At 40.4% G+C, this 12,515-nt stretch overlaps 1 protein-coding gene across 1 annotated transcript in view; it reads right to left on the bottom strand.

Annotated features, from left to right (window-relative positions):
- The window catches only part of UVSSA (UV-stimulated scaffold protein A), a gene marked incomplete at both ends in the record, with an annotated part of 23,936 nt that extends 11,647 nt beyond the window's left edge, over positions 1-12,289 (bottom strand). Inside the window, 5 exons of the mRNA XM_010161979.1 lie at positions 3,643-3,768; positions 4,378-4,487; positions 5,998-6,432; positions 8,075-8,195; positions 11,959-12,289. Of these exons, the coding sequence (XP_010160281.1) occupies positions 3,643-3,768; positions 4,378-4,487; positions 5,998-6,432; positions 8,075-8,195; positions 11,959-12,289 (1,123 nt within the window). The remainder of the gene's footprint in view (positions 1-3,642; positions 3,769-4,377; positions 4,488-5,997; positions 6,433-8,074; positions 8,196-11,958) is intronic.
- Positions 12,290-12,515: the final 226 nt, after the last annotated feature.

The following is a 12,515-nucleotide window of genomic DNA, read 5'->3' as shown; positions in this document are numbered from 1 at the left end:
TGTGCAGCTAAAATTCAGATTCACAGAAAAAGGGATTTCAAACCTCTTGTTTATACTCTCAGAATACATTTCCTATCAGAAACTGATGCCCAAACAAGTATTTAACTATAGTGAAAGTGACTCGTGCAAGCACACAAGTACTCATTTGCCGTTGTCCAACACAGTAAGACTGTCATTTTTTTGTCCATCCCTCACCCCTTTGAAAAAACAACAGCTCAGGAAGAAATGTCTTGACAACTGCTGATGCGCTGGGGTGCAGCAATGGGAAGAAGTAATGCATAATCTGGGCTGCTGGGATGTATTAACATTTATAAAATCTGCTGCAAGGCATTTGTTTCTAGATAGTCCAAGGATAACCTTTGTTGTTCTTCTCCCTGTCCTCCCACAGCTCCAGAGGGGTAGTGCAGAATGGTGCCATGGCCTACTTGTGTTGGCAGGGTTCAAGTGTTACGTAAAAATGATGGCCCACCTTATCATTAAGGCTTTCTGATGGCTCGAATTCTCCACTATCATAAAGGAAAAGAGATGGTTATATGTCATGTCACTATAAACCATTTTAATTCAAAGTGTTTCACTGTATAAAGTTCTGTGCTTTCTTTCAACTGACTTCGTATAAGAGTTCTCCTGTAGTTTGCAAAGCAGGGGGGCTTTTCATAGAATCACAGACTGGTTTGGGCTGGAAGGGGCCTTAAAGACCATCTAGTTCCAACCCGCCTGCCATGGGCAGGGACACCTTCCACTAGACCAGGTTGCTCAAAGCCTCATCCAGCCTGGTCTTGAACACTTCCAGGGATGGGGCATCCACAACTATTACATTTTTGTGTAAAGATAACAGCAAACTTCAGAGAAAATAATTTGTGCTGATTTTCTAACATATTCCAATTGCCTAAGGATGCTGCCTTGCTGGCTAGTGCTCCGTGATCTGGAAAATGGAGCAAGAAACAATGAAAAGCACGGAGGTAATCATGAGGCTTGCCAAAAGCAGACACCTTCCTGCACCAATCAAACGATTCCTCTGTGAAAGAAGGGCAGGTAAGCACCAACTTCTTCCTCTCGGTGTAATTCCCACCCAGCTACGTTGCTGGCACAGTCATGTTGAACTGTAGCATCAAGAATCACTCCAAATACATATGATTTATGTGCATCTCAGCCTTGAGGATGTATAGCTACTCAGCTAAACAAGAGTACCAATGACATGTGACGATGGTAAGGGACTCCTGCACCCTCCCTACTTTGATTGGCAATTTAAAACTCTGTGGGATTGAGAAGTACAGTAATAAATCTCCAGTTTCACTGCCTCTCACTAAACCCTTCCCTTTATCAACTTCCTTGATCTCATTTTGAGGATGGGTAAAGACTTTACTGCTCCCATCCCCAGACAGAACAGAATAGATGAAAAAGCGGGAAATGAGAGACAGAAGCACAGAGAATGAGCACAAAGAAAAACCAGAAAGTCTGAGAAGACTGGGCAAGCCCAAGGCTGCAGCCAAGTTTCCAAGTCCCTATTATTCTGTTTTATATTTGCTGATAAAATAAAACCAATTTCTCCCTGGATGTCTGGTGCAGGATCATAACTACACTTGAAATGAGCAAGTACACAAACAATTGTGTACACAACCACATTGCGTTCTCCAACTAACAATATATGTACCTCAGATTGCAGTCAGCAGTTGCCAGGAAAACTGCTATCACACCCAAATGGAGGGATGTCACAGATCAACTACGAGCAGTTTACACGAGGCAGTTTACACAGGACCCTCCACACTCATACACTCCATACACCCTGCTTACTACACACTGCCCTTCATTTCTAAGTGTGCTCATCTCCACACATGAGCAGGTAACAGCACTTGCTGACTCCACGTGCAAACAGATAACATGCATAACACACTGAGTTCTGTCGGGACTCAGTGCTCTGAAGGACAGACTGTCAGTACTACTCCTCTTGGATCTAAAACCACAGCAGATACCAAAACTTCAGCACGACAAGAGCTGCAGTTCTAATGACACACGGATGTACAAACCGCAACAATACCCAGTGCAAACAGCAATGCTGAATTAATTAACTGACACATGGGGATTTAATAATCCCAGTCTAAGAGATGCTGTTTATTTTGCTCTATCACACACATTTTACTGTGTTTTTACATTTCAACTGAGTCATTTGACACGTGAATAAAAGACAATGTACACAGTTTCCTTCTGCAGTACAAAGCACTCTGTGTTCAGATTATAAATTTAAAGTAACTCAGCACTAACACTAAATTTGGGTATTTTCCACTGGAGAAAAAACATAGGAATAATTACATATTGCTTTCAATGCTTAACTTAATACCTCAACCTGCACTGCTTCATTTGAATGTATTCATTGTGAGAACTGCTACGTATTTTCCTTTTTTTTTTTTTTTCCCCTTTTAAGAATGGAATTTATTAGCATTCAAACCTTACCTAGATAGCACTGATCAATCTCCAGAAGTGGTAACAGTACCACTTTAAACACATACACACACACGAAAATCAAGGCTTGAATGTCCTTTATACCTTGCAAGAAATATAGCAACCAATATTCCATGCAGAGTTGCAGCAAATGAAGTCCTGTCAAGCAAATGGCAGGAATGACAGCAGATGTCTGGATTCCTTCATAGCTGGTTGCATAAAAGGTAGCACACATATTTCACTGGGGAAAAAAAAACCTCTGACAAGACAGTCTTTCAGTACTTTTCATTCATAGTTGGCATTTTTGACTGGTGTGGTACATCTGTAGGTATTAGGGTGATGAACTAGATTAATCCTGATAAATCTTCATTTGCACAATGAAATCCAAGTCTACAACACTCACTCATGGTTAAATGAGGCTACCACAATTTAATCCAAGGTGTAATATCTGGATCAAACTCTTACATCCATTCATAAACCTGACTTTACTCTGGACGCTGACCCAAGCACTTACTTTCAAGTCAAGCTGTACAGTCATTTTGACTGATCACACCAACAGAAATGAGTATTACACAGCTCTGCTTTTTAGCTACATAAACAAGCCACAGGCTTCTTTTGGGATCTGAATAAAGTATTTGATCTTTCAGTATCTGTTTACTCACAATTTTTGCCTATTTCACAAAAACTGTCATAGGTAGCTAGTATCTGTGAAATATTTTAACACTTCAAAGCTTCACATAACAAATTCTTTTGAGATATCCTCAATCACATTACATGCTCACTAGGGAGAGTAAATGTTCCAAAGCAGAGACATTAGCGTAGTTTGGCGAGTTGTAAAAGCACGTGAATAATAGTGTTTACTGAGAAGCATGCAGAAAAGAAACTGAGGACGTACCAGTGTTACATAGGAAGAAACTAAGAGTAAAATATCTGAACTTAACCACTTCCCTATCCTAAACAACAACAGTAATGCCTTACATGGTTTTATCTAGCAGGCGCCTGGCATACTATACAGTTGTTCAGTGAAACTTCTTCGAGTGAAGTGACAACCAGCTGAATTAGTGTACTAAAACTTGGATTAGCGTACTATAAAACTTGTGTTGGAAAATTCTCCACATTAAGGCTTAAGACAAAGTGCATTTTTTTAATAGAAGCTAAGCATTACTAATTGCCCTCTCTAGTAATACAGCATTTTAAGAAACTCACCATTTGTCCTCTCTCTTTAAAAGAAATGTTCATTTCCTTGTATTTCTTCATAGCAGTCTCCAATTTATTCTTGAGATCAATGGCACATCTTAGCCGATCATCATTTATTCCTGCTCTGGTAAATAACTGCAAAGCAAAAATCAACATTCTTATTCTTTTTTCTAGACATCGAGCCAAAAAATATCTTCAGTTTTCATTCATAACTGAAGACACAACATTGTCACAAATCCCATTATTTTACAAGTAACAATTCGTGAAGCCACTTCTTTTCCTATCTAGGATATAAAAGCTAATAGCAAATACTACAGGCAAAGAAAGAATGAACAGCTGGTATGAACATCTCCTGAGAGTGTCCTTCTATAGGCCAAATTCCCTCCTGAGCAGTAATATCAACTGACAGAAAGGGCATACTGTTTTTCTGATACAGGCATGTCTGACAAAAACAAGCTGTGTTTTACTTTACCCTTTGCAAAGAAGCCCCATTTTACTATATCATAAAAAAGAAAGAATGGCTGTAGGTGTTATACCTAATGCTGAGAGCCACCAAACAAGTTAAGTAGCTCCTGTAGTCTCCTTTTGTCCATTCCTACTGAACCAGAAATCTTTTCTATTTGTACCAATGTTTCTTCAACCTTAATTTCCTTTTTCCTCACTCTCCCTCAGGATTTACTGTACCCTAGTCCTTGCTTCTCTACCTTTTTATAGAAGAATGAAAAAATTGTCTCTTCACCCTACCTGAATCCAGGACTGCACAGAGGGCCAGAACTTATTTCTGAGGAGTTTGTGAGCATCCATGACACTGTTTATTATGGCAGTATTATCGTCATTCTCATGCACTTTTATATCTGCTCAAAACAGGAGGGGGGGGGGAGGGAGGGAAGAGTTATTGAATGATGTTATAGTACCTTCACTACAGGAGCTAAAGAAGCTGAGGGGAAGAAGGAAACATGAACCTTTCTGAAATATCTTATCACTACAGGGGAAGTTATAAACATCAGAATGTTTCTCTGTTCAGTACTAACTATTCTACCACTATCCACACATTCAAAAAAATCAGAGGAAAAGCTTTCAGTACAGTGATGACAGTTGTTAGGCCATCACTACTGAGTCACCACTAAATAAACCACAGACAAGTGCAGTCTAACTATTTACATTACATCTTGTCCTAAGTTCTAGTCCATGGACTGGGCCTTATTGTACCAGTTTCTGCATATTTGATAGAAAGAAAAAAATACCTGCCCCAGTGACAACAGGGACTCGATTGGCAAAGAATCCAAATCATAGAATCACAGAATAATTTGGGTTGGAAGGGACCTTAAAGACCATCTAGTTCCAAACCCCCTGCCATGGGCAGGGACACCTTCCACTAGACCAGGTTGCTCAAAGCCTCATCCAGCCTGGCCTTGAACACTTCCAGGGATGGGGCATCCACAGCTTCTCTGGGCAACCTGTTCCAGTGCTTCACCACCCTCTCTGTCAAGAATTTCTTCCTGATATCTAATCTAAACCTCCCCACTTTCAATTTAAACCCGTTACCCCTTGTCCTGTCACTACAGGCTCTAATATAAATAAATATAAATATAAATAAATATGCCACTATTTGGGCAAAAACAGTGGTTTTCACCTGTTAGTCATTCATAAGCCCCACAGATACACTTCTAATTCTGTTCTCTGTAAGCACAGAAGTAGATACCTGTCTTACTGGTTGTTTGCACTGCAAATTCCATTAGGACAGTATTTGTAAGAGACTTCACTTAGACTACGAAAACACAAACCATCCTAATTTTTCTAGGGGTAATTCATATTATACGTTTTTAATATGAACTTTGCTAATCATAACCCTTACGACTTCTTATTGCTTCTTGCAAGTTGTCAGTAGCAAGGAAAAAATGTTTATTAAACAGCCAACTGTACAATTTTTAAATTAGCAGCTTACACCCCAGCTATAAAGGGAAAGGAAAGAGGTGGATCATGAAGTACACAGAAAGTAAAATTATATCCTATAAACAGATTGTGATATTTTCTTTAAACACTGGAAACTCATCTTACTCGGGTACTACGAAGTGCTGCAATATGGTTACACCAACCAATAAAAAGGTTTAATCTTAGAAGGTAATTACTAAAGTCTGTAAAATCACATACAAGAACACTCAAACCTAAGAATGATTACTAGATGAACCAGAAACAAAAAAGAACTCCAAAATAAATGGTGTCCAGGAACCTCAAGCATTTAGGAGATAGAAAAAAAAAACCCCAAAAACCAAACACCAACCACCACCAAACAACCCCAAACAACTACAAAGCACTTGAGACAAAGACTGTCTCCAGCTATATGTGAAAAAAAGTTCCAGGTACCTGTGGAGATTTCAAGGTCTAGAGTATACCTATGTGAAATAAGCCCATGGTTCCTAACAAAAGTCTGGTAATCATCATCGTTGAGAGCAGGGACACCAGACTGAACTTCCAAGCTTGTTCCTCCATCTAATTCTTTCTCCTCAGGCTCCTCCCATTGCTCATCTAACTCTTCGTTTTCCTCAGTTCTAACACACTGAGAAACTGAAAGAACGTCCTTGCTGCAGCATGGCTGTTCATCATCCGGGCATCCAACACAGGCCTGGTTAACTTCCACCTGGGAGGACAAGGGGGGTGCAGGTCTATACTCATTAGCAGTCGTTTGTTTGTTGGGTTCCAGTTCCGTGTCATTCACAGTGAAGTCGAAAGGATCCGGCATCAGGAGCTGGAAACAGTTTTCCATCTCTGTCAACGTGTCAGTAACCTCTTGGGACATTTCTGTCAAGAGCGAGTTGTTTTAGGATATCATTAAACACTGTAAAATGCTAATGTTTCCAGAGCAGACACAGATTTACAAGAAAAGATGCAAGTGCCAAAGGGATAATCCATTGTCCAGTTATAAGTGGTAATTTATCCACAGAGATCTCTTTCCACTGCAGAAATTGTCTTTATAAATGTGACAGTAATTTTCTTAAGCATGAAATCTAGGACTTCCTGGGCAAGGAATCTGAAAATCCATGTTACTCCTTTTCCTATTGTATTGGGTTTGCATGTCAAAATTTTGGTAGAAAGGGTCTACAGAAGTGGCTTCTGTGAGAAACTGCCAAAAGCTTCCCCTGTGTCTGTCAGGGCCAATTATGGCCACCACTGGCCATTCCTCATCCCTCTGCACAGCCAGAGGGGAGGAGGTAGAGAAATTGGAAGCAAAGCTGAGCCTGGGAAGAAGGGAGGGGTGGGGGAAAGGGCTTTTTAAGATTTGGTTTTAGTTCTCATTACCCTACTCTGACATTATTGCTAATAAAGTAAACTAATTTTGCCCAAGTTGAGTGTGTTTTGCCTGTGATAGTAATTGGTGAGTGATCCTTCCCTGTCCTTATCTTAACCCACCGTGTTTTCATTGTATCCTCTTTCCCCTGCCCAGCTGAGGAGGGGAGTGATAGAGCAGTTTTGGTGGGCACCTGCCCTCCAGCCAGGGTCAAACTGCCACATCCATCCTCTCTAAAAAATTTACTATGGAAAGATGGCACAAATACTTCATAGAATTTGAAGGAGAACAAGGTTCAATGAGGATGTTCTCAGTGATGTTGCTGAGTATTCATTCTACAGACATGAATGCTACAGTTGCTTGTAGGTGTAGCCATATATATATGCTATTGATGAACAAGATGTAACCAATAAGAGTGACTTTAGGAAGGTTAAATCTCTTTAATATTCAACCCTTGTGAATGAAAAGGTTTCCCACATGCAGAATAAATGCAGGCACAACTGGATGCATTGCATATGCCAAAGTAATTTAATTAAATAACCCTTTGTAACTGCAACATACCAGACTTACTATCTCTGTTCTTCTTTCAGTATTACAGAAAGAGGTTTGCTACGTACATAAGACTTAGAGACTCAGCCCCAAGTTAAGACACATTTTGTAGCAGCAGCATACTTTTCACAGATACCCTACACTGCATCCAGGGTTCCTGTGCAGACCATGGCCTCTACTTCTGAAACATGATGACTGTATATATAATATCACTAAGGTCATCAGCCAACAAGGTATTGAGAAGTCTGTGCCTAGTCACAGACACAGAAATGAAGACACTAGCCCCAAGAAGTCTCACAATATGCTTTCTTGAGGTTATGCATTCATATTTTACTGAATTACAGACCAGACCTTGCTAACTTGTTTTTTTCTTTTTTTTTTTTTTTTTAATATTTTCATGCTACCTGGGCTCACAAGACTGTTACTTGTTTCCCCTGGTATTCTGTGGGTGAGAGCCAGCTCCAACAAACGTTATTATTCCCACCCTCTGTGGTCAGCTATTCTCTCAGAATTTGTTTTATAAAACCTTAAAAAAGATTGCTTTAAAAAAAAAAAAACCCAAAAAAAACAACACCCAAACAACCCAAAAGAAACAAAGCAACTCACCTTCCATTTCTTTTTCAGCTCTTTTGGCTTTTTCTTTGTAAATGTTATCCAATCGTTTTTGCTTCTCCTCTTCCCTCTTCCTTTCAGCCACGGTTCTGGCATGCACATCTTGAAAATCCACCTAAAGAGGAAATGAAGAAAAAAAGCTGTAACATTCCGTGTAAGAAATATATACAAAATCCACTTCCTAAGATCCTTATCTGTGGTCAAAAATCCTCTAACACCAGCGATGAGCCAGAAGCTCAGCAGTATTTCCTTTTATCTCTTCTCCTCCTAGAATCAATAACTACAGTAATTCTGAACAGAGTTTCTACTTCTACTAATATGGGACTGCTGAGAATCAATGGCTTTCAGGAAGGAATCTTAAGGTAGAAAGCCAAAACACTTAGATTTCCATATGTAAATTGCAAGAATAAACAAGGCTTTGGGAGACCTCTGTCACAGCATTGGAGACGTGGTTAGGGGGAATGGTCAGGAAGAGACTACAGAGAGTAAGTATTCAAATTAGATGAAAACATCACACTAGGTCCACTATTAGCAAAGGAAATCTAGGAAAATTTGTAAGCACTATTATCACAAGTACATGTCACTTACTGAAGAAGTTCATAAGCAAGGAAAGGAGAAGAGAAGACATTCAAATTCATTAAAAAAAGACCAAATTTTGTATTTTACAATTACATTTGTTGGATGTGGGGATTGATGGAAAGGCTATCATTCAGTCTCACTTTACTTCCTTATGACTAATATATAATTATAAATCTGAGTGATTAAAAGTGCTGTTTCTTAAATTAATTGCAATGAGGATTTTTAGTTTGCTTTTAGAAGGGCTTGAAAATGTAAATATTTACAAGGGTAAAACAGTGAAACTGAATGTCACTTATGAGTTGCAGGTCCAGACAACACAGAGATCACTCTACAACAGGACAAGCCTCACCTTCTATCTATTCCCAGATGATCTGTCCTGTAACGCGTACACGGACTTACCAGGCATGGATCAAGCAAACCAAGCACATCCTACACCTGAAGTTTGCTTATTTTTGCACAATCAAGAGTTTCATTGGTGTCTCATCTCAAACTCACTGAAACATCTGAATATTCGTTCAGCATGAAGAAAGTAGGTAGCTCCATTAAAAACTATGGAAGTTAAAAAACAAATGCTTGAACTTGGGCTTAGCCATGTGAAGAGTCTTGCTTTCACAGAAACTGGCATGGAGAGTGTCCATCACTTTTGGAAGAAAGGCACACTTACCAATATATTTTTTTGTTGGGGAATTGATTTGGCGGGTGCGGGTGCAGAGGGAAGGTAGGGAAAAAGAGTTTCAAAACCTCTAGCAGCACTTGGATCACCAGGGTGAGATTTTTTGTGATCTGATTTTTCTACCAAGTTCACACAGCTCTCCACAAGGCAGGAGAAGAAACAGAGCCTCCCAAAGAGCAACATCGCCCACAAAAATGGAACCCCGGAACTACAGCTACTGTTTCCAAGCAGTCAGATTGGACTTGCACAGAAAAATCATAGTTTCCTAAATCACAGCTTCTGCCATATATCAAAATATCTATAGTAATTTGCCCATTCTTTCCCCTTCTCTGTCCCAAAAGGACCAGCCAAGTGCTGCTCTGCTGCACTGTTTCATGCTTTAGCCCTTATCCAGATGCTCCTCTTAAAACATCTGCCAAATCATCATGGTTTGCCATCGACAACAAGACTGCACCTCACATGCTAGGTAACTGTCACCAACCAAGCCTACAGCACGCACAAAGCTTTGAGTTGCCCAAAACGGGGCACGCTGGCCTCTTACAGAAGCCTCACAGGTCAGAGTAACTCAGGGCCTGAGTTACAGATGTGTGCATGGGCTCGCCTGCTACCTGGGGTCTGCACTAACTCACAGACTTGGTCAGAACCCACCCAGCCTCATCTGGGTGATACAGGCTACACGAAGCCTTTTAGCACTGGTCTGTAATCGTGGAACTGGATGCGATGATGTGCCAGCAGTTGCTCTTGATTCAAAGGGTGTGAGTAGCAGGCCTGGACAACTACTGAAATTTTTGGGAAAATACTGAAGCACAGCAATAAGATACTGTATTGAGCTGCTCAAAATCCTGTTCACTCTTGTAATTGCAGCTCACTCTCTAATTCCATCCATGTTTTCCTCAAATGCAAAGATAATATAATGTGACTCAGTTGCATAAATAGGCAAACATTTGGAAATAGTCATAATCTGTTTTTTTCCCCTCTCATTTCTTCTTTTTTAACACTTTGAGACATGAGTTTGAAAACAATCATTTTCACATATACTGAAATACTATTTCTCCTTGAAGTCAAACATTTATATAGGTACCTACTAATATGGACCTACTAACATTAAAACAGCTCTCCATGTTTACACTCTAAAAGGGCAGCAGTTGCCATCTGACCAACTGTTTATACGGTGATTTTGGTGACAATAAAAAGAGCAAACAACCCAAGAACCACAAACCACACACACAACACTCCTCTCAAGTTGCTCTATACTACTGTGCCAAACCTGCAACAAAGAACAGCAGATGTACTTTACTACTAGAAAGTATAAATGCCTCCTCAAATATTTTGGTTTTTCTCACACTTCAAGTATTAAACTGGCAAAACGCCAGGTAGGTCAGCTGGCTTAACTCTTTAAGTGCAAGAGTTATCAAACTACGTAAGATTGTTTCTACTGGTGCTGATGTTTCCAGAAGTATGCAAATTCAGCTGTTCTGGAAAACAGTACAGGAAACCTTGCTGGGTAGCTTAGTATCACAAATATACAAAAAATGACCACTCAGTCGTAACTGGGTAGCAGCCATTAACCACAGGAGCAGACAGGCATGCCAGACTTAAATAGACTTGTTACATCTACATCTTCAATCTGGCAAAACTGTATTAGGTGTTAAAGCCCCCTTGTCCCAGCCTTGCATTTTTCCTTGTCACTTTCACTTAGTGGTTTTTTTATTAAACGAGACAAGAAGGAAGGATTCAAAGATAATTACTTTTTGTGAGCAGGTGCCAAAAATTATATATAAATAGAGCATAGTACAGTAAATATATAAGCAGGGTACACTATTAGCTTAGTATGGAACTAGAACAGAAATACATCATGTATCAAAAAAGTTTTTGATCTTCTGTTAAGAACACTGAACATCTGTCTTTCTGAAGAGAAAAAGAATCAATGTTTATTGAAAGCCTGATATTATTGTTGTAGATAGTGTGAATGCTAGAATAGTGCTCCCAATTTCACTGTTTGCACCTCAGGAGAGATAGTAAAGCAGAATAATGTTCCAAACATAACTTGAAGCCTAGAAGGGAGATTTAAAAGGAAGTGTTTACATACATAAAATTTCTTCTTAATACAACTTCTTGTATGACACACCAACACTGCAGCTGCAGGAAGGTAGCACCTATGACGATAACCTACGCTTATCGTCTCTATTGTACAGTGAAATGAAGCTAGAACCAGAGAGCTCAGTAGAGAAATCGCACTAGTTTAAACTGGCATAGAAAGACTTCATAGCTGATTATTCTCAGTTCAAGGTATAACCAATACTTCCCCTTCTAAAAAGCCTAGACTTTGGGGTTTCAGGTAGAAATCAGTGGGTGAAAACCTACTGCTAAGCAATACTTTCTGCAGCCTGCGAAAAGGCTAGTTGAGACCAGCTCTCAGTACAAGCCTGGAGTTTTTAAAGCTTTACAATACCACAAAACAAAATATTTGGGGTTTGACTTTCAAAGACCATGCTCAACAGGATGTCTCCTAAAGACACCTGTCATTTCCAACAGCTTTCCTTTTCTATGTATTGGTTTCCTGCCTTTAAACACCTCCTAGAGATCATCACCTAAAAAAAGACACAGAAGTAAAGATGCAGAGTACCTTCTTATTCTGCTTTAAGAAGTGGTATCCCAGAGAAAGCTTCTTGTAGGCCTCTCCGTATTTCTCATGCCAGTCTTGCACTGACTTAATGGCTTCTTTCCTCAGTTTCTGTGCCACCTCTTTGGGTGGGGGAAGAGGCTGCTCATGGTCTATCCCCACCGTCAGCTCCAAGAACTCTTGGAAGTCGGAAATAATTAGCGTCCGGAACTGATGGGATCGGGCGAACAACTCCTGCACGATCTGGAAAGCCGAGAAGCGCATCTCGGCGTGCTCCTCCTTGAGCCGTGTCATCAGCAGGTGATAGACATGGCTGATGTGCTCCTCTGAAGACCTGAGAAAGGAGAAAAGGATGAAAGGAGAGGGAGTTACTTCAAAACACAGAAACCCACAACTTTCCAGTTAGTTATTTTCAGTTTTAACCCAGCCGTTTCCGCGCTGGCAGCCAGCTGTGCCCGGCTCGGGCAGCAGGCCCCAGGGTGGCCCTCGGGGGCAGCCTCGGCGGCTGTCCGGCCCGGGGAGAAGGTGTCGCTTTCGGGGGAGGCAGCGAGGCCCAGCTC

The sequence above is a fragment of the Eurypyga helias genome, unplaced genomic scaffold (assembly GCF_000690775.1).
Source record: "Eurypyga helias isolate BGI_N326 unplaced genomic scaffold, ASM69077v1 scaffold14162, whole genome shotgun sequence".
In the NCBI taxonomy this organism is placed as follows: Eukaryota; Metazoa; Chordata; class Aves; order Eurypygiformes; family Eurypygidae; genus Eurypyga; species Eurypyga helias.
This window is presented reverse-complemented; position numbering and strand designations above follow the sequence as displayed.